This window comes from Tenrec ecaudatus, chromosome 3 (assembly GCF_050624435.1).
Source record: "Tenrec ecaudatus isolate mTenEca1 chromosome 3, mTenEca1.hap1, whole genome shotgun sequence".
Lineage (NCBI taxonomy): Eukaryota > Metazoa > Chordata > Mammalia > Afrosoricida > Tenrecidae > Tenrec > Tenrec ecaudatus.
In genome coordinates, this window is record NC_134532.1 from 101,580,461 (window position 1) to 101,606,466 (window position 26,006).

The following is a 26,006-nucleotide window of genomic DNA, read 5'->3' on the forward strand; positions in this document are numbered from 1 at the left end:
CCCCCTCTCCCATGTCCCCCCGGAACTGTCATCCTCTTGTTCTCTCTTCTGGCTTGTTTATCCTGCCTATTCCTTCCAGGTAGCCATGCAGCGACAACAATACACACCATCACAAGACCAAGTACAATGAAGCAATAGTCGAAAATAAAATAAAATAACAACAACAACAACAAACCCTATATATAGTGCAGGGTCTATTGTCCTTTACGAGTGCTTTCCAGTCGAGTCTGATGGGGTGCTATGCCCTGGCTCCACATCTATCCCTGGGGACTTCATTGCTCTGCTCTCCCCCGCCGCTCTGCTGCATGTCCCCAGTGGCTGGCTTCAGGGTAGTGGGCTCAGGGCGGGCAGAGTACCTGCCTTGTGTCTCTAGTGTTGTCCCCAATGGTGCTATGGGTCAGTGAGGAACGCTCTGCCCCGTGGTGAGGCTGGCCCTGTGGTCGTCTCTGCATTGCTGCTCTGAGCACAAACATTGTCCTCAGGGCTTGGTGAGCCAGGTTGTACTTCCCTCTCTCCACCCCCGCCCCCACCCCCTCTTCTCCCCTAGTTGGCTCCTGTGTGCTTGTGTCTCCACAGGGACCAGTCTTCAACCCGGAGCTCCAAGACAAGAACGCAACCCACTGACATGAAGCAGGGAACCGATGGAGAGGCCCGAGGGGCAGGCCCCATTACCAACTGAGTGGACAGCACCCCACTCCCCCCAGAAGAATTCACTTCAGAGGACAGTACTGACTCTACAGCTCAGGGAGAGGGACTTGTCTGACCCTAAGCCTCTTTCTCTAAACAAAAACAAACAAACAAAAGACCTAACGGTGTTGTGTACAACACGAGGACCCCATGTGCGCAGAGTAGGGCTGCGTCACGGTCTTTAGAGGTGCGATCTTTCTAAAGAAGGAGCGCAGGCCTTTCTCCTCAGATGCGTCTGTTGGGGTTTCGGCCAGCAAACGGTAGTAGCCAAGCGTGCCAACGAGCACAGCGCCACTCACGAACGGCTTGGAAACCTGCCCACATAGTACCCGTTAGCAAGTTGCTTTAAGCTTTCATCTGCAAAATGTATCTTAAACTCATTAGCCTCTCACTGGGCACTTCCAATACTCCCGCATTCAGCATTTTATTATTCATCTGATCTACTGTGAGAGCCGCCTAATTGGTTTCTCACCGATCATCATTTTTTGTATAACCCATTCTCTATGGTACATAAGCGATCTTAAAAAAAAATTCTTTTCAAACCTTGTATCACAACCTGGCCACAGACTTCTGAAGGCAGACTTCCGAATTTTCTCTGGAAATTCGTGTCTGCCTAAATTCCTTCCCTTAGTCTCCCAGACCCCATTCAGTCCAGGCCGGGCCTGCCTCTCCGAGCTCATGTTCTCGGCTTCCCCACACTCAGAGCTTCTGCTGCGCCGCGAGCCCCCCTTTCCTCTCGCTCTTGCCCACGCCGCACTGTGCCCTTTACGTTCTCTAGGCCCTTCTGCAGGTCTCAGTGGGGCACAGGAAGATTTCCTTATCCAGTTTACTCACGTCAGTACTGTGCTTTGTCTCTGTCTTTACAGCACGTCTGAGCGTCCTCTACCTCAATAAACCAGGTTCATTTTGTTCCAGAGCCTTGAAGCCCTGGTGGCTTAGTGGTTATGCGCTGGGCTGCTAACTGCAAGGTTGACAGTTCAAAACCACCAGCCGCTCCGAGGGAGGAAGACAGGACTTTCTACTCCCACAGTGAATTACAGTCTAGGGCACTCACAGGGGCATTTCTACCTATAGGGTCCTATAGGGTCACTATATGTCAGAACTGACTTGATGGCTGTGTTTTCATCCTTCCATATTTAAAGCATCTTTCAGTTTTATTGTAAATAAAAATACTAGTATTCTACTCCTGAAAAAAATGACATAGAACTTCAAAATTTTTTTCTAACAGAAAAGTAGGCCAGGGTACAAGTGTCCAGCAGACTACATTTTCTCAATGTGAACACACCATGTAACCCTTACCAAGATCCACAAGTAGAATATTATTTTAAAAATGATTCTGGTGAGATACATTTAAACATGTTTGCCATTTCAAACATTTTTACCTGTATAATTCAATGCATGAATTGCATTAACCATATTGTGGCATCAGTACCATTATCCATTAATTTTTTATTACTCTTCACAGAAACTGATTACCCCTCAAAAAACACCTCATTTCTTCCCTTACCATCGTACAGATTATTCAGTTGCTTATTCTGGACCTTCTATATAAATGGGATCATCCACTATTTGTTCTTTTGTGTCCGATTTACTTCATTCAGTAAAATATTTTTAAGGCTAATTCATGTCACAGCATATATCATAATTTCATTTCTCTATAGTAGAATAATATTTCAACATATGTGTATACATTATGTTCATCTGTGATGGGCACTTGAGTTGTTTCCACTTTATGGTTATGGTGAAGAATGCAGCAATTAACACTGGTGCATGAGTACCTCAGGTCCTGCTTTCAAGTCTTTTCAGTATATGCCTAGAAGCGAAACTGCTTGGTCATTTTGGCCCTGTGGGTCATTTTGGCCTGTGATGGACTGCAGACCGCAAGGTCAGTGGATCAAACCCACCAGCACCTCTATGAGAGAAAGATGAGGCAGTATGTCACCATAATTTTTAATCTTGGAAAGCTGATATAGGGTCACTATGAGTTAGAATTTACTTGATGGCTGAGGGATGGCAAGTTTTGGTTGGAGGAACTGCCGTATTATTTTAATTGGGATTGTACAAGTTCATAATCCCACCAGCAATGGATGAGAGTTTCAACTTCTTCCTAACACCTGCTTTCTTCTCAATTTGGGGGGGTAATAGCCATCCTAATGGGGGCAAAGTGGTAGATCAATGTGACTTTGCTTAACATTTCTCTAATGACTAATGAAATCCCTTGGTGGGGCAAATGGCTAACCTGCAGGATTGCTAATGGAAATGTGGGTGGTCAACCACACCCAGGGGCACCTCGAAGGAAGGCTGGCAATCGACCTCAGAAAAGTCAGTCCCTGGAAAATCTGTGGAGCACAGTTGTACTGTGACACACATGGGTCAATAGTCAACTCAATGGCATCATCAGAGATCTCTTCCTTCCATCTGAGATCGTTGTATTTGTCCCTTTCTTTAGGTATTTACATTCTGTCCATTCTCGCTAAAAGGTAAATGCAAACGCTGGTCACCACAATATCACCAGCTCCAAACGAGTGTTTGGTACATCAATTAATTTTTTTTGAGTGAGTACCCAAGAAGGTTTTTATTTTCTTCTGTTCCGATACGTCTAAATTATTTAGAGCAAATAACGCTACTTATTTTAGAATACTTTCCAAAGTGCTGCTCAAATGCTCTCTTTCAATGTACAAGAAGTTCACAATGGAAAATATGTGCCATATATTGAGGGTCTGTAAGTATGAGGCATTGGCTCCACACTGTAATTCACACAGAACATGTATAAACTGTGAGCTAGGCATTGCTCTTATTTTAAAGATAGCAAAACAGATGGTGCGAGAGGTGAAGAGACTTGACCACGGTTATTCAGCTAGAAAGAAGTGTAGTTGAAAACTGGACCCAGGTTTATCCGTCTTACTTTAATTCCCAAGCTATTTTCAGCAGGAATATTTATGCTCGGCTATTCAACTGGCAAGGAAAACAAATAATCAAGAACATGACATCAGGAGAATATTAGTAATTTAGTATAAAAATAAGAGCGTCAAGAGAAAAATAGCTGAATTTTACCCAATAAGGTTAGACATAGATTTGGTAAGCCCTGTGAGGCTGTGCAATATATTTCAAGTAACAAGTAGGCATATGGAACACATGACAATAACAGATGAAAAATCCTATTACATAAGTAGCTTCAAATATATTTAAATAGGTTGATATCGCAGTCATACGTTTTCCTAGGAAATGACATCCCTTTGAAATTATATTTTTTAACTGCAGAGGCTGAATTCAGGGAGGCCACCCACAACATCACACACACGCCCTTCCTTAGAGCTGTGAGGCAAAACATGCCATGATGTAGACAGATGAGCAGGCCTTCTAATTCTCAGAAGAGCCTATTTAGCTCTCTCTGCTTTGCTCTCTCGTTATTCTGTAAAAGCCAATGGGTGCTGGGCCTGCCTCAGTGATGTTGGAGAGCATCTGACACATTTAGAAGAGGTAGAGACGTTGGTCTTGCTGTGGCAAGGTGCCATTGAGGTGGTTCTCATTCAGAGGACCCTCTGTGCAGCAGGACAAACAGCGCTCACACCTGCACCTTCCTGACAATCGTTGCTATGTTTCACAGGATGGGTGCAGTGTCCGGGTCGATCGACCTTGTGGAGGGTCTTCTACCTCCTTGATGGTCCTCCAGTTTATCCAGCACCATGCCCGTTTCCAGGGACTAGTCTCTCCTGAGAGCACGTCAATCAGTTCTTTCCGGTGCAGGGACTGTAGCTTCTGGCATTGTTTAACATTTGCTCACCGAATTCTTAAACATTGCAACTCAGTGACCGAACTTTCCAGCTGTCACTTCCAGCTACAGAAATGCTCGCCATGTTCTTCCCATTTGTTTTCCAGGTCTCTGCACATTTCATGAGACCCTTTTACTTTCCCTTCTTGGGCCAACTTACGGAATCTTCGGTGAGCACTTTTACATCGTTTCTTCCGGTTGCTTTAGCTACCCTATGGCCAAGGGCAAGGTTCAAAGTCTCTTCTGACATCTATTTTGGTGTTCTCTTGCTTCCATGTCGTTTTGTTTTCTTTAGGGGTCATAGCTTTGCTTCTTTTTGTAGTTTTCTAACCTGTTTAACGGTTTTTATTAGGAAGTACATATATTTTTATATACTTAAGAACTATGAAATTATATGTATTTTGAACACGCCTCAAAATGCAAACGGAAAAGTAGCCACCAAGCAAGGACTCAAGCAAACAAGCAAACAAACAATGGGAAAAACAATCCAGCTCACCCTAATGGTAGCTCTGCTCAAATGAGTGTTTAAACATCTGTTTAAAGCATCCTAAGAAGCCAAGATGTTGTAGCTGCATCTCAGGGACTTGGGGCAGGTTATCTAGAGGACTCAGTCCCTGGAGGAGGACATCGTGATTGGTAACCGAGGGTCAGCGGGAAAGAGACAGATCCTCAGCACGACAGCATGATGCCGCAGATGCACCAATGGTCTCTAACTCACCAGTGAGCGTGAGGTGGGTCAGTACCAGTAGCATTTCCAACATAGGTCACTGTGAGTCAGAACTAACAATAACATAAGATAAAAGCTTTATATTACTCATTCAAAAATATCCTCTTCTATCACAACAAGAAATCAACAATGGGTCACACATCTTTCTTATAATTACAACCTAACCATTGTGATTTTCTTGATAGCTCATTAAAAGCACATTCAGATCTAAAACATAATGTACTTAATTCACATTCTCTCCCTGGCCCTGGAATAAAAAAAAGTTACTTCCATATCCTCCATATTCTTAAACCTCTCTGCCTCTGGCTTCTCTCTCTTCTGACTGACTGACTATGTAGGCTCCTGAAAGATCACAGAAGCAATGCACCTTTCATTATTTTACTCTTGCAGAATTATACAGTGTCCTCTTATGGTTTATATTAAGCTACGCATTTATTGAAATAACTTCCTCACATCCTTTGTTCTTTGTCCCTTCATGTAAAATCTACTTTACCCACAATCATGGGCATTTTTTCATATGCATATTCGAATTTTCTAAAACATTATTTCATAGTGTCATAATCCTATTAAAAAAAAGTAAACCATGGATCTATCCACTATTAGGGTTAAACGAGCCACAAAGCTAATCATTCTAGTGTGTCTTCTTGCCATTACATATTTGGCCGTATATGTTGAATTTGGTTTTCTTGTAATATGATTTTAATATGCTTTAACCAGAAAGACATAATAGCTTGCATGTCTCTATGTTTGGCAACATTATGGGATGTGGTTTATTTTAACCAGTGCTTCTCCCAACGTGCTCTACTGTCATCTGAATTAGAATCATCTGGGTGAGTACATTAGGCATACAGATTCCTGCATTTTCTGTAACTCTTCCAAGTCACACTCTGGGATTGAGAAATCTTCCTTGTCAAACCAGCTTCTAAGCTCTTATCTTTCCTTTCATTTGCTAGGAAGCTCCCCCAAATGGTACCATATTAAAAAGTGATAGCATAGCCTTTTCGCCTCTCTATATGGAAGCCAGTTTGAGGTAAAGGTAATAGCAAATGTTTCTAATAGCAAATGACTGTGTTTCAAAAAAAATAGAATACTGTCACATGCTATGTTTTATTCATCCACAAATTACAAGTTGATTCATCACTGGTAATGTTATACCATCAGTGTTTTTAAGCTTATTAGTAATATAAATACAGTTACAAATGGTCAAATATGTCATTTGGGAAAGGCATTAAGGATTAATTTAAATTCTTCACTGTAGCAGTTACAAAATCTCCTGTCAACTTGCGAATGGGTGGAGTCTAGCCTGTCAATCAGGTCACAGCTTGATGACTTCATTTGGGAGGCACAAAGGGAGATAAATAGCTCACTGAGGCCAGATGCAGACTATCTCCCTGCAAGACATTCCTGTTGACAAGGCACATGGAGCTATGCTGGAGCCTTAGAGCTGGAGGAGCCATAAGGAGACCCACTCGTGCATGGAGATGCTTCCGCAACCACTGGATCCACAAGACGTTCCACCCACAGGCCTGGGATCTTCCTGCCATTGCAAGGCTGTGTGAATGTGAAGATGAATTTATGTACTAGTGTTGACATATGGGGTAATATCAGACTATGGACTTGATCTGAACTGGGCTGGGATATTTTCTTAATATACAATTACTCTTTTATATACAGCTCTTTCTTACACACACGAGTCTCCTTGAATTTGTTTCTCTAGTCAACCCTGACTAACACAATCACTGACTAGGCCTTTAGAGGCACACAATTATAAAAGAACCAGTTTGAAAATCTGCTGATGTCTTGAAAGTAATGACCCTTCTCGGCTCTTTCTGTTCTTGAGAACACGGCATTGACATTGTATCAATTTGGAAGTACAAAGCTTTTGCACAAAGGGCCTCCTGAGTATCTACGGAGGTTCTGAACTTTCCTAAAGCTTTGGTGAATGGCTTCTTTTTACTGGTATCCGTTAGAGCTTAATCTTACTTAGGGAGAAAGTCAGCTTTTTTGAATGCAAACTTAGCATTAATTAGTTCATGAAAAGTCCAAAGCGAGGATGATATTGAAGATCTGTTCCGGCAAGAAAGTTCTATTTAAAAAATGAAAATTCATCTTTTCTTCTCTATTGACCATTTGCCCCTCAGCCTGTTGAAGTGCTCCTAGACCAGATAAAAGAAATAATTGTTGGGAAGGTTTTTCTTCGACTCTCCCTAAATGCTTATTGCATTTCTAGAGCAGACTAGGATGTTATGCAAAATTCCTTTTAGCATTAAACTACACTACTGGGCTAAAGCAAACACACTGGAGCTAAAAGAGTCTCTATTACAATACATTCTTTTTTTCCTGATGATATTTTCAAGTAATTTTGTTAAATGTTATGCAAAATGTCCTAAGATATTTTTCAGCATCAGAAATCCAAGTCTGGCAGGATACCAGTGCTCTTTCAATAACAGCAATGTCAAACTTCGATCGGCCTTTTCCAAACCAATTTTCGTACTGACAGTTTCAAGAAACCTGCATTCCCATATGAACTCGTTGTCTCTTAGGATTCTTAAAGAGGGAAGTTTCTGTAACATATTTTCTGGTGTTATGTAGCTAATTCACTACAAGACAAATAAAAGTGAAGGGCTATTTTGGGATGCCATCACTTCCCTGTCGGTTTGTCTGCGGTGGAGGCTGTCTGTGTGTTGCTGTGATGCTGGAAGCCACGTCACTGGCATTTCAAACGTCAGCAGGGTCACACAAAGTGAAAAAGTTTCAGTCGAGCTTCCAGAATAAGAATAGACCATCAAAAGGGACTCAGCTTCCCCACTTTGGAGAAAGGAGCTGCTTATGTATAGCATCCAAACTTTGTCAGATACTAAAGGCCTACTGCATGGAAGCTGAACGTTGTCAGAGACACTGCCGGAGCGGGGACGCTTGCGTTGGAAACACTAGAAGCGTGACTGAGGAGGAGCTGCTTTCTCCAAGCGGAGTCAACCATGGTGACGACATGACTCAGTTAAAGCTTGTGGGAGCGGGGCCTAAGGGGTCTTCATTTGCCGAGAGATCACGACTCAAGGTAAGGAGAAACAGCTGAAAAATATGCTAATTTGAATGTAATCTTCACTTATCATGTGCGAAGTATGAATCTAGGAAAATTGGAAGTGCTCAAAATAAAAGGGAACCATACAGATAAATATACCAGGCATTACAAAGCTGACAGGGACTGATATTGGCCATTTCAATAGGAAAATCATATGATTTACTATGCTGGGAATAATGGAATCAAGAAGAATAGTATAGCATTAATTGTTTAAAAGGACGTTGCAAAATCAATCATGAAATACAATGCTGTCTGTGATAGGATTATAGCTATCCACCTTCAAGAAAATGCAATCAATACAATCGTTACAATTTATACACCAACCACAAAAGCTAGTGATGAAGAAATTGAAGCATTCTACCAACGACTTATCAGAAATTGATCAAATATGCAATAAAGATGCATTGATAATTGTTGATGATTGTAGTTCAACAGTCGGACACAATAATGAAGGAGCAGTAGTTGGAAAATATGGCCTGGGTGACAGGGAGCTAGAGAATGCATGACAGAATTTTGCAAAAGCAGTGACTTGTTCATAGCAAAGACTTTTTTTTTCAACAACACAAAAGATGACTATATGCATGGATTTCTCCAGATGGAATACACAGAAATCAAATTGACTATATTTATGAGGAGAGACCATGGAGAAGCTTAATATCATCAGCTAAAACAAAGCCCGGGGCTGAATGTGGAAGAGACTATCAATTGTTTATATGTAAGTTGTTAAGGATAAAGCTGAAGAAAATTAAAATAAGTCGAGAACCAAAATATGACCCATTAGAGTTTTGAGAACATTGACAAGGAGCTGTGAGAGGTTCCAGGCAGATTTGAAAGAGGCTGAGGAACAAGGTGTATCATTGCTGAGGCCATATGGATCTTGGCTGGAAGCAGAGACTACCAGAAAGGTGTTTACTTGTGTTTCATTGACTATGAAGATGTTTTCAATTGTGTAGGTCATAATAAACTTTGGGTAGTCTTGAAAGGAATGGGAAACCTTTAAATGGATCAAGAGGCAGTTGTATGAAGTTATAATCAGGAAAGGTGTGCGTCAGGGTTGTATCACCTCACCACAATTATTGAATCTGTTTGCTGAGTAAATAATCAGAGAAGCTGGCTTATATGAAGGAGACTATGGTATCCGGATCGAAGGAAGCTTACGAAGAACCTCTGCTGTGCAGATGACATGATGCAATCTTGCTCGCTGAAAGTGAGGAGGGCTTGAGACACTGGCTGATGCAGATCACAGATAGCCACCATTACGGATTACAACCAAATGTAAAAAAAATTAATGAATTAAAATCCTCACTTTTAGACCAATAAGTAACATGATGATAAATGGAATAAAGGCTGAAGTTGTCAAGGATTCTGTCTTGTTTGGATCCACAATCACTGCTCATGAAAGCCACAGTCAAGAGATCAAAAAATGCTCTGCATTAGGTAAATCTAATGCAAAATACCTTTTTAAAAGAGCAAAGATGTGAGGATTAATATATGTGTGAATCAAGCCATGATATTTTCAATATCCTCATATGCATATGAAATTGGACAATGAATATGGATGACCAGAAAAATTGATGTATTTGAACTATGGAGTTGGTGACAAATATTTAATGTACCATGGACTGCCCAAAGCACAAACAAATCTTTTGGAAAAAAGTACATCCAGAAGGCTCCTCGGAAGCAAGGTTGGTAAGATGTCATGTCACATACATTGTACATGCCTGTAGGAGAGATCAGTCTCTGGAGGAGGGTGTCATGCTTGGTAAAGCAGAAGAGAATGCAAAAGAAGAAGGCCATGACCAAGATGAATTGACACAGTGCCTGCAACTATGGGCTTGGACATAAGCTCCACTGTGAGATGTCACGGGATGGGTGGTGTTTCATTCTATTGTACAGAGGGTCCCTATGAGCCAGAACCGCCCTGCTGAGACCAAACAACAAAAATAACCAATAACCCCTTAAACACAACTAGTAATGAACAAAGAATAGAAAATAAGTTAGATAACTCAGACCTCCTAAAAATTAAATACTTATGTTCAATGAAAGACTTTGTCAACATTGTAAAGAGACCCTATAGATGGGCAAAGGTCTTTAGCAATGCCATACCCAGGAATCTAATATCTAACACATGAAGGGCCATCAATCTTCCTTAGAAAATTTCCATTGTTTTAATTCCACTTTCTGCAATTTTTGGTGTCCCCTCAAAGATAAGCCAAATTCTAAAACAAAAAGACAAATAATCAACAACTCCACCAAAAAAAGTTGAGTTGACCAAAGAAGTCATTCTAAGACATTTTTCATGTATGAAGACATCATGTTTCATACATGATGCTTGAGATAAGTAGCCATTGTTTTTGTTATTGTTAGGTGCACTTGGGTTAGTTCTGACTCAGAGTGACATTATGTACAACAGAGCAAAATATTGCCTGGCCCTGTACCATCCTCACAATTGTTGTGTAGGCATTAGCTATTAGAGAAAGATAAATTAAAACTATAATGAGATACCATCTCATCCCTGTAAAAATGCCAATGATAACTTTTTATTTTTAATCATTTTATTGGGACGTACAGATCTTATCATAATCCATACATCCATCCATTGTGTCAAGCACATTTATATATTTGTTGCCATCATCATTCTCCAAAGATTTGTTTTCTACTTGAGCCCTTGGTATCAGCTCCTCCCTTTCTCCCCTCAATCTCTGCCCCCCATGAACTCTTGATAATTTATAAGTTATTATTATTTTGTCATATCTTACACTGTCTAATGCCTCTCTTTACCCACTTTTCTGTTGTCCATCCCCCAGGGAGGGGGTTATATGCAGATCCTTGTGATTGGTTCTCCCTCTATCCTCCGGGGATCACCACTCTCACCACTGGTCCTGAGGGGGGTTCATCTGTCCCGTATTCCATGTGTTTTCAGTTCCTATCTGTACCAGTGTACATCCTCTGGTCTAGCCAGATTTGTAAGGTAGAATTGGGATCATGATAGTGGAGGAGGAGGAAGCATTGAAGAACTAGAGGAAAGTTGTATGTTTCATCGTTGCTACACTGTACCCTGACTGGCTCATCTCCTCCCTGAGAACCTTCTGTAAGGAGATGTCCAGTTGCCTACAGATAGGCTTTGGGTCCCCACTCTGCACTCCCCCTCATTTACAATGATACAATTTTTTGTTCTTTGATGCCTGATACTTGATCCCATCAACACCTCATGATCATATAGGCTGGTGTGCTTCTTCCATGCGGGCTTTGTTGCTTCTCAGGTAGATGGCCGCTGAGAAAACAAAGCAAAACTGAGCAAAACAAAGCAACAAAATAAAATAAAACAAGAACAACCATAAAAAGCCCAATCATAACAAAAAAAAGCCTGTAAATAGTTCAAGGTCTGTTCGTTGACCTTTAGGAGTGTTTTCTGGTTGAGTCTGATGGGGTAGGATGCCCTGGTGTGTTTTTTTTTTTTATTCCCTGAGGACTTTGTTGCTCTGCTTCTCTTGCTGCTCCATTGCACGCCCTTAGTGTATTGCCTGTGTGTGGTGGGGTCAGATCAAGCACAATTCCCACACTGTGTCTCCAGTGTTGTCCCATGGAGGGCTTTGGGTCAGTGAGGCATGTCGTATCTCCTAGTGGGGCCGGTCATATGGTTCTCTCTGTGCATTGGCTGTTCTGAGCAGGGATATCGTCCTCAAGGCTTGGTGGGCCAGGATGTGCTCCACTCTCTCTTCTTCCCCCTTCATTTGCTCCCGTGTGCTCTTATCAGGCATGTCCCTCTCCCTAAGCTGTAGCTTCAGTGCTGTCCTCTGTAGTAAATTATTCCAGGGGGTGATGGGTGGCTGTCCATGTAGTTGGGATTGGGGCTGGTCCCTCAGACCTCGGAGTCAATGATAACTCTTAATGGGATTAGAAAGCCTCATTTTTCTTCCAGAGAGCATCCAGAGGTTTCAAACTGCTGCCTTTGTGGTTAGCAGCCCAACATGTAACTACTATACACCACTAGAGCTCCACCGGTATATCAAGAGGTATGTGTAGTACAATTGTGTATGTACTGATAAAATGAAGCACATAGATACCCACAGTTCTAATGAAGCACATAGATAAGAATGAAGTACAGTCATATCTACAGACATAATGAAGCGCACAGACCACACAACTACAGAGACTTTCTACACATATCCAAACAACTTGTGGAATTAGTGTCCTGGGAGAAGGGCTTTTAAACATAGTCTTGTGGATAACTTAGTCAAATATCATAACATAGTTTATGAAGTTAATGCTCTGCGCCCTAGCTCAACGAATAGGGTTGAGATTTTAAAACCTTGTGATTGGCCACGTAAGAAACAACTATTGGGTCTCTACTCATCTGGAGTTAAAGCCAATGAGGGAAAGCACAGCTGGAAGAAACTAGTTCATAGGACAAATAGCCTACGCAAACAATGTTCTCTTCTAACTTGAGACCAGCGTAACGAGATGGTGTCCAAGAATGAGATAAAGACATAAGTAAGGCCAACAGTTATTTTCAAAGCCTAGAATTCTTGTACTGCTAGAAGCTGGAGGAAGCCTCAGGACTACTGTCCCCCCAAACCGATGCAAACTCACGGCCATTGAGTCCATTCTATTCAGAGTGCTCTGGTGACACCATGCTTTTCCATTGGACTGCTACCCAGAGTTAGCAGTTCAAGCCCATCAGCTGCCCGAGGAAGAAACACTGGCACGCTCCTCCTGTTACAGTGTCAGAAACCCCCAGGGGCAGTTCTCCTCTGTCCTAAGATACTCTTAAAGCTGAACCCATTCCAGAGGTCACCTCTTAGTCAAACAATAGACTGGACTATAAAATATGCACTGCCACCTGTGTGTCATGTGCTCCTTAAAGACTTAACTGTGCGAGACTGTAAGGTCGACATTTACTAAAAGCATAGAGGAGAGGTAAGGAGTGGAAAAGCAGTCTGACGGGTGGAAATACTAACAACGCTGGTCGGCGGTGTTGCTGTCTCAGTGCTGTCTAGTCGTCGTCGACTCATCGCGGCTCTCTTGACAACCAAAGGAACCATTGCCCAGACTTGTGCATCCTCATTACTGCTATATTCGAGTTCGCTGCTCCGGTCACGGTGTCAATCCATCTCAGTGGGGGTCTTATTTCTTTGCTGACCTACTTTACCAAGTGTAGCGTCCTTTTCCAGGGACTGGTCTCAGAATGTTGCTACATGGAGAAAATGTAACCAATGTCAAGGAACAAGTTGCAAAAAAAATTATTAAATGAGAACCTAATTTGCTCTGTTATATTTCACCTCAAAACAAAAGAATATTGGGAGAACATGGGAAGAAAGGGATCATGAACATAATGAAAATGCTAACAGAACATAACTCGCTACGTGACGGCCCCCCTCAAATGGCTTCTGAAATGACAATGGCTGCACTTAGAGACAAGTGCTCTGTTTGCATCGTCTTACCCGATCATGTGTGTGAGTGACAGAGACATGGACAGGAGATCTATACTAAGAAATTTCACTCCATCACAGCCTCACAATTGCTAACTTTTGCTAACTAGGAAACAATTAGGGACCAGTGGAATTCTGACACTGTCGTCACCTTCAGATGACTTCCAGGGGGCTTGCTCTTCAAGTATGAGCAGCAAAGCCATCGACTCAGTATTGGATACTCAACAAATCTATCTTTCCAGGATAAGAGTAGAGGCATTTGTGTTCTATAAAATATGAGAGGGCTTAGAACGAACACACGCTCATTACAGAACATTTCAAACTGTGCCTAGAAGAACAAGATCTCAGGATCTCAGGAAGATTGACACTCATTTATGCAATACGTATATATTGAGTCAAGCACATTTCCAAGTGCTGTAGGAACAAAGCAAACAGAACAAAGACCTTGCTGCCATGGTGTTTACTCTGCATTAGGCAAGGGACCATAGCAATATATATATAGTCTATCCAGTAGTGTGCTATAAATATTTAACCTCAGACTCTTTAGGAAAACCAAGCCCTGACTTGTATTCTTTGCTAATGTTCATGCTGTAAATATACTTGCACCATTGCCCAAGGTCGAACTCCTGAGGGCAAAACTACGAGGAGAGAACATAATGGACTTGCTGAGCCCATGTGGCCAGTGCCAGCCCTCTGGGTAAGAAGTATTAGGGAGAAAAATAAAGCTGGGAAGAGTGGTTGGTTTACAATAGTAAAGAGAATGGTGAGAGAAGACCTCACTGAGAAGGAGGTGAGACAGAGACATGCAGCAATTCAGAGGCAGAGTGTTTTAGACACAGTGGAAACAGACTGTGCAAAACCCTGACACAGGAGTGAGGCACAGCCAGGAGCTAGAGTGGCCAGAGCAGAGAGGAAGGGGAGAGAAACTGGAAACGAGATTAGGGAGTTAAAGAGACGGTGTAAATTATGAGGGCTAGACTGATATTGTTCATTTAAACAAGTCATGAGATAATAGATAACAATAAAATCCATCTAGAAGCTGGTTTCCAGAGTAATTTATAATCAAGGATAGAGAGAGATTGAAAATAATGGAGAATGGTAAATTTTGGAATAGTAACCAAAATCAGCTGGTATAGCATTAAACAAAATAACCTTTAAGGTAAAAAAAAATGACTAAAGTTAAAAAGGTCACCACTGAAAGATAAAATACCAAATTAAAATATTACTCAATATGTATATATGCAGTTAAAAACATTGCTTCAAAATACAAGACAACAAAGAACCAAACAACATGGAAATATTTATAACCCAATATAATAATTAGAGCATTAAACATACCTCTTTTGGTGAAATCTGCATTATATCCACCCCACCTCCCACTTCCAACATCTCTACCCCCAAAACAAGGCAAAAGAAAACCCAAGCAGGAAGAATGTAGATTAGACTAGCAAGGTAACAGTGTTGGTAGAATACCTACACCTTAGTGAGTAAAGGTATTCTTGTCAAGTCCTTACACCTGACTCCAAAGTCATGGAGGGCATTTAAAATATTGGTATCAAATCACACACTTTCAGACCATAATGCAATTAAGATAAATACCAGCAACTAAAAGGCAGGAAAGCACAGCAATAAAGAAAGAGGGTTAAAGAATTATGGGTTTGGAAGGAAAAACGGGCTTTGGAAACCACTGTAAATAGTGATCTGTCTACAGACATTGTTTCGCTTTCCTTTCTCATGACAGACTAAATGATCACTGTTGCTTTCTTCTCGCCCCAAGCAAGTGATGTGTTATGTACTGTATATCCCTTCTCAGTGAGTTCATGAAGTCTCCGGCTTTATCTTCTCTGCGGGGTGGACATTAGTATGACAGGCAATTCCAGGCAGCACAGAGTTCACCTTTACCTCCTGATGACAGCATCCCAGGGTCAGCCCCAAGCAAGGCTGACACCTCAGCCAGGTTTATCTTCTGAACTTGATACTCTTCATTTCTCAGAGCTTTATAGATTCTTTCTTATCTGCAGCACTTTTTCTCCCCAGGCACTCCTTACCTTCAGTTACAGGTTTTGTTTGTTTGTTTGTTTCAATGATAAAATCACTTATGACAGCTCATTAACGGTACAAGAGCTGCTCCTTCTTATGAGTCCACTTCAAAATATAGACATTTTTAAGAGGAATCCACAAACACTTAAATAGTAAATTTTAAGGAGATCATAGAAAAGGTTTGGCATGGTGCAGAGCTACAGGGCTATCATAGCTCCCCAATCTTTCTACAGGCTCCTTAAAAAATATATGTATATATTTTATGTATATATGTATATATATAATATAATAATGAGGGTTCCTGGGGGGGGGAGGAGGGGGAGGAAATAAAGAAGAGCTGATCTCATAGTGTTCAAGAAGAAAGAAAATGTTTTGAAAATGATGGCGACAGCAATTGTACAATTATGCTTGATGTAATTGAATTATGAATCGTTATAATAGCTTTAAGAGCTCCCAATAAAATGATACAAAGAAAAAAGAAAAGGTTGGGTTGGTTTTTTTGCTTCTGATGGTGCTGAAGAATTACACAAAGTTAAAAAATAATAATATAAGCCTATTATGGAAGCGAGAGAAAATAGATATAAAGAGAAAGTGCATATTCTCTATACAGTCTTTCTCCTTACTGTGAGTAATCAACTGCAGAGTTCACCAAAACCCCACGCCTCTACCAGAATCTCCGTGTTGCATTCAACTCCTGCTCTTTCCCAGAAGTGAACATGTTACGTGGCAGAGTCTAACTCTAAAGACATAAGGTATCCCAGGCTCAAAGTGAATCAGTCTTGCTAGAATGATCATTTAGATGGTTAAGTTTCCCTGGGCTCCGCTACACTTTCCTGTAAAACTTTAAAATGATTTAAAGGTAAAGGTGCACCGTTTTCCTGCTCCAACAACTCTTTCTGCGGGGTTAGTCTCAGGCTATTTGAGAGAAAATTTTAGAACACAAGGAACTCGAATTTTCAAACATCAAAAAATTAATCAATAATGAAGAATTTATGATGCTGGTAAGAGCTAGCATGCTCACCTCCAGAAGCGGTGCTTAGAGAATGGAACATGTGAAAAACACACAAAAAAACCACTATCTATGCAGTCTCTGATTACCATAAATTTTCTCAAACATTCTGACTGATGCCAGTCTGTAAAAATGAATTTCTTCACTTTTTTTTTTAACAATTTATTGGGGCTGATACAATTCTTTTCACAGTTCATACATATACATACATCAATTGTATAAAGCACATCTATACAGTCTTTGCCCTAATCATTTTTTTCTCTTTTCTTCTTTTACATTTTATTAGGGACTCAAACAACTCTTACCACAATCCATACATATACATACATCAATTGTATAAAGCACATCCATACATTCCCTGCCCCAATCATTCTCAAGGCATTTGCTCTCCACTTAAGCCCCTTGCATCAGGTCCTCTTTTTTTGCTTAAGTTCAGTGAATAGTGCGTCTTTCATACAATTTATTTTAAATTTTATTTTACTGGGTGCTCTTAGAGCTCTTATCACAATTCATATATATATGCATTGTGTCAAGCACATCTGTACATATGTTGTCATCATCTTTTTCAAAATGGGTGCATAAGCAAGTGTGGTGAAGAAAGCTGATGGCGCCTGGCTATCAAAAGATACACTGTCTGGAGTCTTAAAGGTTTGAAGATAAGCAAGCAGCCATCTAGCTCAGAAACAACAAAGCTCACATGGAATCAGCACAGCAGCCTGGGTGATCATGAGGTGTCAATAGGATCAAGTATCAGGCATCAAACATCCAAAACAAAACAAACAAAAAATCATATCAATGGGAATGAGGGGAGTGCAGAGTGGAGACCCAAAGCCTATCAGTAGTCAATTGGACACCCCCTGTTAGAAGGACCACAAGGAAGAGACAAGCCAGTTAGGGTGCAGTATAGCACTGATGAAACACACAACCATCTTCTAGTTCTTTAATGATTCCCAGCCCGCCTCACTATCATGACCCCAATTCTAGCTTATAAATTTGGCTAGATCAGAACATATATACTGGTATAGATAAAATCGCACAACACAGTGAATCCAGAGCAGGTAAAACCCCCAGGGACCAATAAGGCGAGCAGCAATAATAGGAGGGTAAGGGAAGGGGTGTGGAGAAAAGAGGAACCAATCACAATAATCGCCGTATGGCCCCACTCCCAGAGAGATGGACAGCAGAAAAGTGGGTAAAAGGGACAGCGGTTGGTGTCAGACATTGAAAAAGAAAAAGGAATTTATAAATTATCAAGGGGACATAGGGGATGGAGGGTGGGGGAGGGAGGAAAAAACTGAGAAGCTGATACCAAGGGCGCAAGTAGAAACAAAATGTTTTGGAAAAGTCCTGCCATGTTTGAAGATTATTTTAATCACCTAAATGACTTTTTCAAAAGTTCTATGTCTAGCTTATAAATCGATAACCCAATAAAGACATGGTGTTTGGCTACTTTGTTTGACTCCTCATGATTATGTTGTGTTCTCTCTTTTAAACTAGCTCTTTCAAACATACTCATACTATTCAACAGGTGAATAGTTGATATTGTATTGCTAGCTCAAATTCCATTTCTGTTCTAAAGATGTGGGAGCTGTCGCTTATATCATGATTAGGACAGAAGTTGAAATGTATGTGTTATTTACTATCTTTTTAACTTTACAAGTAACCTTACATGTGACCTTCAATTAGCTCACAGTCTTTTCAATTTTCCTAACACTTCACATTGGGCAAGTAAAATGAATGTTTGTAAATATTTATTAAATTATTCAAAATTTTAATTTGAAAACATGATTTGGAATCTTTCTATTGATTAAAACCCCCTGTCACAGAGTCATTTCAAACTATATAGGTCCAACGAGGCTGTCAATCTTGAGCTGAGAGCCTCATGTTTCTTCTGAGGAACAGCTGGTGGTTTTGAAGCCATGACCTTGTAGTTAACTGCTAATACTTACCCACCAGCACCACCTTTGATTATGTACTATTCATCACAAAATCCAGATCCTTCCCTTTGCCTCTCATCCTGATTGGCTTGAGCCAGGACCCCCTCTCTTCAGGGACATCCCGGGTTGGGTGATCAGCTTCAGTACAGTCCATCCTCCAGCTACAGTGTAATCTCTCATTTCTCCTTCATGTCACCTTTCTCTGCTGAGCACCCCACACACTCTTGATCCATGTCTTACTGCTCTTGCTCACTTCAGAACTCCCTGCAACCGCTACCATCTTATTTCACTGATTTTTCAAGAGTCGCTAATAACGTCACCTTCTCTGAAAGGAGACTTTCTGGCCTTTACTGCACTGACTGCTGCTGTTGGCTTGTACATGCTCTACATTTTCCCTTTGGCTCAAACGCATGTCTTGAACATGTCATCATAGAATAATGACTCTGAACCTGTACCTCCAACCCAGAATTCGTTTGGGAGTCAACTACCTGTTACATAGCTGTATCTCAACGCCTCACATGCATTTTCAATAGCACCCAAATGCTATGATGACATCTAGTGAGTTCAGTGTGGTCTCTTCTGTGTTCTTCATTGTGGTGGCATCACAGATGATTACTGACTTTTGCTAAAAATCTCAAGGCTGTCTTTGATTATATTATTTTCCATTTCCAGTCATCCATGACTAGCTTCTTCAATTTTACCTCAAAATAGTATTAAACCCAGTCCTCTACCATGCTTATTCCCATTTCCTCATTTCAAGAAATTGCCTTATTTTGTATGAATCATTCACAGCATCACATCATGCTAATAATCTTGCCTTCAAAATCTGTCCTACTCTCTTATTTAATAGTTCCCAGGATACAGCGCAAAGCACACTTACCTAACACCATGTAGATAACTTTACTATTTGTAATGACCACCTTGCATGCTATTTATCTCTCCAAAAGGACAATGCACTCATTAAGAGGGGAGGCATGTTTTATTTATTGTAAATATATTATAAATATATCCACATGTGGGTTTATAGGTACACATATCTATATCTATATATGTGATTATCCCACATAATGTGTTGAAGAAATGCCTGCCCCAACCATTAATTAGAGCTTTCTAAGCTTTTTTTGTGAGACTTCATCTCACAGGTTTGGGCATGTTATCAAGAGGGACCAATCCCTGGAGGAGGACATCATGCTTGGAAAAGCAGAGGATCACCATGGAAAAGAGAAGACATGAATTAATACAGTGGCTGCCACAACTGGCTCAAACACAGCATTGACTCTGCAGAAGGCACAGCCCAAGGCCATGTTTTGACCGGTGGTTGCGCAGAGGGTCATGTGAATTAGAACTGACTAGATGGCACCTAAAAACTAACAGCAGAATGGCTTTATCTTGCTAGCTTTACTTTGAACTTTCTTGAAAGGGAGTTCGACCAAGGTTAGTATAGACACCCCAAGTGCTTAACACGGGGCACACCATAAACTTGTTACTGAATGAATGAATGCATTCACACTGCCAGAGCAACGGATTGCGGTGAATCCGCACTTTGAGACACAATCACACGTGCAATTCGGAAGTAGTTCAAATCAATCAAAACCATACCTTTGAAGCATTTAGGTGTTTTAGAAAATATAAAGATGAGCAATTCATAGAGCAATTTACATATGCTAAACTATTCTGGCATATACTCAAGAGACCTTTATTTCTCATGCTCTTCAAATCTTAACGGAGGCAACCTCAAGAGCACCAAAGACACTTGGTATTTTTTATGCTATATTAGAACATCCTGAAGTGTGCAAACTCAGAGACTTATGATCATATTGTAAAATATTATAATAAGCTATCTTGGTAAGTTTTTAGGAATTTCATATCAGAATATATATACCTTGAAAAAATATTTTTATCAAACCATTTTGAAATGGAAAATTTGAAAAGATTACTTATTGCTTAGAAATTTCAAGAATATAAAAATGCTAAAACCACATGTTTTATTTTTAGCTAAATTTTCAAAAGTTTCAAGACTTAATAAAATCTCATAGCAAACTTATTTATTAAATTTTACTTAGTAAAAAGGAAAAGACTACAATACTGCCAAGATGTAGTGATTTCTCTCTCTGCCTCCCTCAATCTTCGCACTCTCTTTTGTAACATTTAATGATCTTTCTGGTCTGCTTAGCTCATTTAAATAGTGTGAGGAACATTCCTATTGCTATTTGAAGATGCTTAGTATCTGGGGGGAAAAGAATACAGTTTAGTAAGATATATTTTTGTCATCTGATTTAATTCTTCTTTACTGAAAGGGCAAAGTAATGCAAAATAAAAATTATATTAGCAACAGTCTATTGATTTCATCAAAAGTCCATATGCAAAATAATAGATTCACACAATCACTTCTAAGATCAATGTCCATTATTTTAATTTTAAATTTAATTGATTTTAATCAGTTGTTTGTGAAGCACCATCCATTCACAATAATGACTAATCATCTTCCAATAATTTCTTTTCTTCCTGAACACAGCAGTTTCGCTTAATACAAAATGTAATGTATGTTAGTGCAACGAGATGGGCAACATATAAATCCCAGAAAGTCTTCACTGAAATATGAAAGTTAATTCAAATTCTCGTTTTTGTATCTGTGCATCCGTGCTGCCGTGAGGAGCCACAGAGCAGATTCCCACTCACAATGACCCGATATGGCGGAGGCGATCTGGTCGTTCCTTAGGATGTGATCTTTACAGAAGCACATCACTGCACCTGTCTTCCTGGGTGAGTAGCTGAGTAGTTTCAAACCAGTCACCTTTGGTTGGCAGTCAAATGCTTAAATACCATGCAACTAGGGGTCCTTTGTGTATTCATAACTCTTCTGATTAAATGAGGCTCATTTTTAGAGTTTTAACAAACTACAATCAGGAAAAGTGAGTTGTATTTGGCTTTCCCCAAATATCTGAGATTGTTAGTTAAGAGATTCGTAACTGCTTAAAATGTGTGGTGTGTTTCCTGGCATTAAAACAAGTTCACTTTGATTTTGAGTAGTAACCATTTTCTAAGGTAAGTAGTTTATGCAAAGGAATTAAATAAAATTATTTCAGATAATCATTTCAAGAATATGCCATACTTAGTCTTTTGGTATATTGTTCACTTTTCTTGCTTTACGCAGGATATTATCTACTTGGAATAGTGTTATTAAATGTAGATCTAAGACTGAGAAACAAGGTGAACAACTCATCCCGAAGGGGCCAGAATTTCTTGGTTTAGTACTGAAAGTCTCACATTCTAAGAAACCTCAGTTCTTTGCCAACCAGGATGATTGGCCACCCTCCGGAGAGGTGAGCGCACATTTGAAACATCTTTTGAAATGGCAAAGACTTACCTTAACATCGTTGGTGTTCATTCTTGTTCCCTCCTTTCCCACAAAAATGTCATCAATGTCCACAAGGATGTACCTGTCCAAGGACAGTGTCAGCCTCTGGCCTGACAAGAAGGAGATGGCATCTATGAAGATGAGCTTGTGCAGCCAGAAGTTCAAGTTGTTGCCAAAAAGGACTCTCTGAATCCCATCATGAAGCCCCAGGTCATGTATGATAGTGGCAAAGAAAGCACCTTTAGAGATGGGAGGAGAAAGGTTTTCTGGGGCCTTTGCTTTGGCGAATATTACTGGTTGGTAGGCTGAATGGTTGGTCTGGAAAACTGTCCAGTCAGTTCCAGGCAAAGGACCTTTCTCAAGCTTTGAAGATTTGGTTACTCGAAGCAGTGGAGAATGAGAGTTGATGCAACAATCCTTAACAGCCAGGTTCCCATACGTGGAGAAAGGGAAGCCTTTTAACTGAAAGCTAGGCAGGCTCTTCTCACTGGTTTTGTGGAATCCGATAACACCCACACCATATTCCAAACAGTATTTATCTAAAAGACCTCTATTCCAAGAGTCCATATTTATATACCTCAAAATGTTCTCATAAATAATGAGAATATATTTCCCTTTAGCTTTGTCAATAAGTGCCGGAAGATCCCCCTTCCCAGGAGCAATTTCAATGTGATACTGGAATCTACTCGATTCCAGAATCATAATGATGTCCTGACCAAGGGGGGAGTACTGGCTCTCCACAAACACCAGGACGACGGGGTCTGTCCTCAGGGCATCTAAAGGCTTCGCCGTCTTCACTTCCATTGGCCTGTACGGCAGGTGCTGGAGAGCCCCACAGTCCACTTCGGAAGCCATCTCAGAGAGTTCCGTGTCCTGCTTGGAGCCGCTGTACAGGTAATAGGCAGAAATGACAATGCTCACCATGCAGAAGGTGGCAAGCAGAATAACCGTCCTTTGAAAATGTCTGTGAAGCTTCATGATAAAACTCATGTTGAATATACTTGTCTCAGACTGTTCCCAATTGAAGCACCATAAAAACGCAAAGGGGCAAAAGAAAGATGGTATTTCTGCTACTTTCCAGGCTCCGTCAAGTCTATGTCACCATCGCAGCACATTTGGGTCGCTTGACAAGGATGCACGGAAAATGTTGCCTGAAAAATAGAACACGTTTACCAAACATCCGCTCCGCAGCACTGAAATGAGCAAATCATTATCCTATTGGCTAGAAACAATGCCAGTTTATTATGTCAGGGGAATTAGGGTGTGATAAGTAACTCTCTCTCTCTCTCTCTCTCTCTCTCTATATATATATATATATATACACACACACACACACACACACACACACACACACATACATACATATATATATATTTAAGTGTTGAATTGAAAAACTGGATGTTTGAATGCAAAGAAGGGCCTCAAAGGAAAGGGTGCCTGGCAATCGACTTCCTAAACATCACAGGCTTTGGACACCCTTTGGGGTGTAGATCGAGTTTGAAACACAATGAGTGAGAATCACTTGATGAAGACTCACTTGGTTTGTCATTTCTTTCTTGCAAATTTGGATTAGAAGTGGGGCTGAGGAGAGGAACAAGGAAAAACGTTCAGCTGAACAAAATCCTCCTTCCCACTACAGGTAAAAAAAAGCATTCGTCCAATAAGGAATTTAATTTTATTCACCAAACTCTGGAGATAATACAGACCTAAGCCTACAGCAACGTCACCTGAAGCATGCATAGATCTTTATGCTCACAGAAGTAGGCACTATGTAATGGACAGTTGAGCTATTTTTGTTTGGCTAAAACAGAGAAAACCTAAATAGAAAAGAAAGTAGAAGATATTTAAACATTAGGATAATGTTAAAATGAGTCAAAGGGAGATCAAATGCTAAGGTATTAAATTCTAACCTAACTGCATCTGCCATAATCCGCTCTCCAATGCACCCTGCGTGATAGCGAAGCTACGCACATCCAAGACAGAGTGTTCTTTTTATTCCCCAGCAGTTTCATTGAGGAGTAATTTGCCTATCATACAGTACAATAGTTCAATCATATCTAGGAGAATTGTACAATCACCCCCAAATCAATTTTCAAGCACACAACCCCCGCATGGTTAAATCGCCTCTGAGATGAGTCATGCAATTACAATCTGTTCTAGAGCTCCCTCCCCTTCCTGACGTCATTATTTACCCCCCAATCTCCTTCCCCTCCCCACCCTCAATTCCCCCCACCTCTAGCCCCTTGTATCAGTTATTATCATTTTGCATCCACTCCTCCTGTGCTTCACAGCTGGGGGACCCAACAGGAAAAAAATAACACAATTACACTAAGGTGGTGAGGTTAAAAACATAATAGTATACAGACAAAAATACAAATAATGCATAAGAAAGAAAAGACCCCCAATAACATTCAAAAGCCAGGGAAGAAATTTCTATAAGAAATACTTGCACCCAGAACAAACTCAGGCATGTCAATAGGGGGGTCAACTGGCCAAGTATTGGGTTCGATCCAGCATAATCAAGATTACAATGGAATGTTCTTGATGACCCCTTAGTCTAATTCCATCACCTTACTTCAAAGATACTGAGTCTCAGGTAACATTATTAACAAAAGGCAAAGATGGGATGAACTCTGATTTTGCAAACAGTAACTTGTTTAATGGTTTCTTGAAGATGTGGCAAGGGAGTTTGGGGGAAATGGGGAACTAATAACAATGAGTATAAAAATAAAGAAAATGTTCTAAAATCGAGTGTGGTAATGATTATATAATTACTCTTAATATAACTGAGCTATTGAATTGCATCATGTATGGATTATGTGGCAATAAAACTTAAAAAGAAAGAATAGTTTCTAAAGTCTCTGATATCCACCTAGGAAATAAGCAGTGAAGAATATTTTTTAATAATCTATGCTTATGTTTATGAATAATGTAGTATACTTGCATATGGTATTATACCTTCTGATATTATAATAATATACTATTAAGTGTGAAGTATAACGGCAGTTTATTTACAAGATAAATGTGTTGTTTATCCTGTGATTTACATATTGTGGCTTCTTCACGGAAATATTTAAGGGTTATACATCACTCTTTCAAGTATTCACTTATTGGGTAGCTTTCTATAAAAAATGTACCTGTTCAGCAGAGTGGATTTATTGAAAAGATTTTAAACTGTGAAGCAAAGACAACAGCAAGAATGGTGACTAAGAGTGTATAAGCTGTGGGGTGGAGGCAAAGGGCCCGGATCAGCCCAAGAGGAGAAAGAGTCCAAGTCAAGAAGGGAGACCACGTGATCTCATGTCTCTGGAAGTGGAGGGGATTTGGACAGAGCTTTGATGCAAGCCATTTGAAAAGACATGTGCGGTCGCTAAGGTGAGGACAAGAGTGAGAAGACAAGACCATTCATCTGGGCATGGCCCAAAGAATGGAGAGATCGGAGTCAAGCACTGAGCTCAAGGCTCTGCTGGCAAGCATGGCGGCAGCATACACGCCTGGGCAGGGGAGTAACGTACTAAGAGCGAGAATTTCTCGAGCAGGTGACTTCCTCAGTAAGGTGGAGGATGTGGAGGTAGTGTTTTACAGTGGCGCCTGGCAAACCCGCAATCACGAAAGAGGTGTGAGTGAGCCCCAGGGAGGGAGAGTGCGGAGAAGGGACAAGTCGGAAGGACACTGCAAAGAGAGGCTGAAAAGAACTTAGTAGGCTTCTGCTCCTGGGAGCATGGTAGACACCCTCCTCTTCCACCAGGTAAAGTGTCTTCCAGAGACCTGACCTGCTCTAAAATTAAACTAACATAACGCCATACTATTAAAAAATATATGTCATAGGTTTAGCAGTTGCTGGGTGGCACAAAGGGTTAAGTAGTCAACTACTGGCAGTGAGGTTGGTAGTTCAAACTGGCCCAGAAGACAGGCCTGCTACCTGCTTCTGAAAGGTCTGATCGTCTTAGCAGTCCTGTGGC

General features: G+C 40.6%; 1 protein-coding gene across 2 annotated transcripts in view; it reads right to left on the reverse strand.

Moving 5' to 3' along the window:
• The window catches only part of LOC142442683 (bifunctional heparan sulfate N-deacetylase/N-sulfotransferase 3), a 235,732-nt gene extending 212,574 nt beyond the window's left edge, over positions 1 to 23,158 (reverse strand). For both annotated transcript variants that reach the window (XM_075543886.1, XM_075543885.1), the window contains exon 1: positions 22,054 to 23,158. In XM_075543886.1, the coding sequence (XP_075400001.1) occupies positions 22,054 to 23,034 (981 nt within the window). In that variant the 5' untranslated portion in view covers positions 23,035 to 23,158. The remainder of the gene's footprint in view (positions 1 to 22,053) is intronic.
• Between the last annotated feature and the right edge of the window lie 2,848 nt (positions 23,159 to 26,006).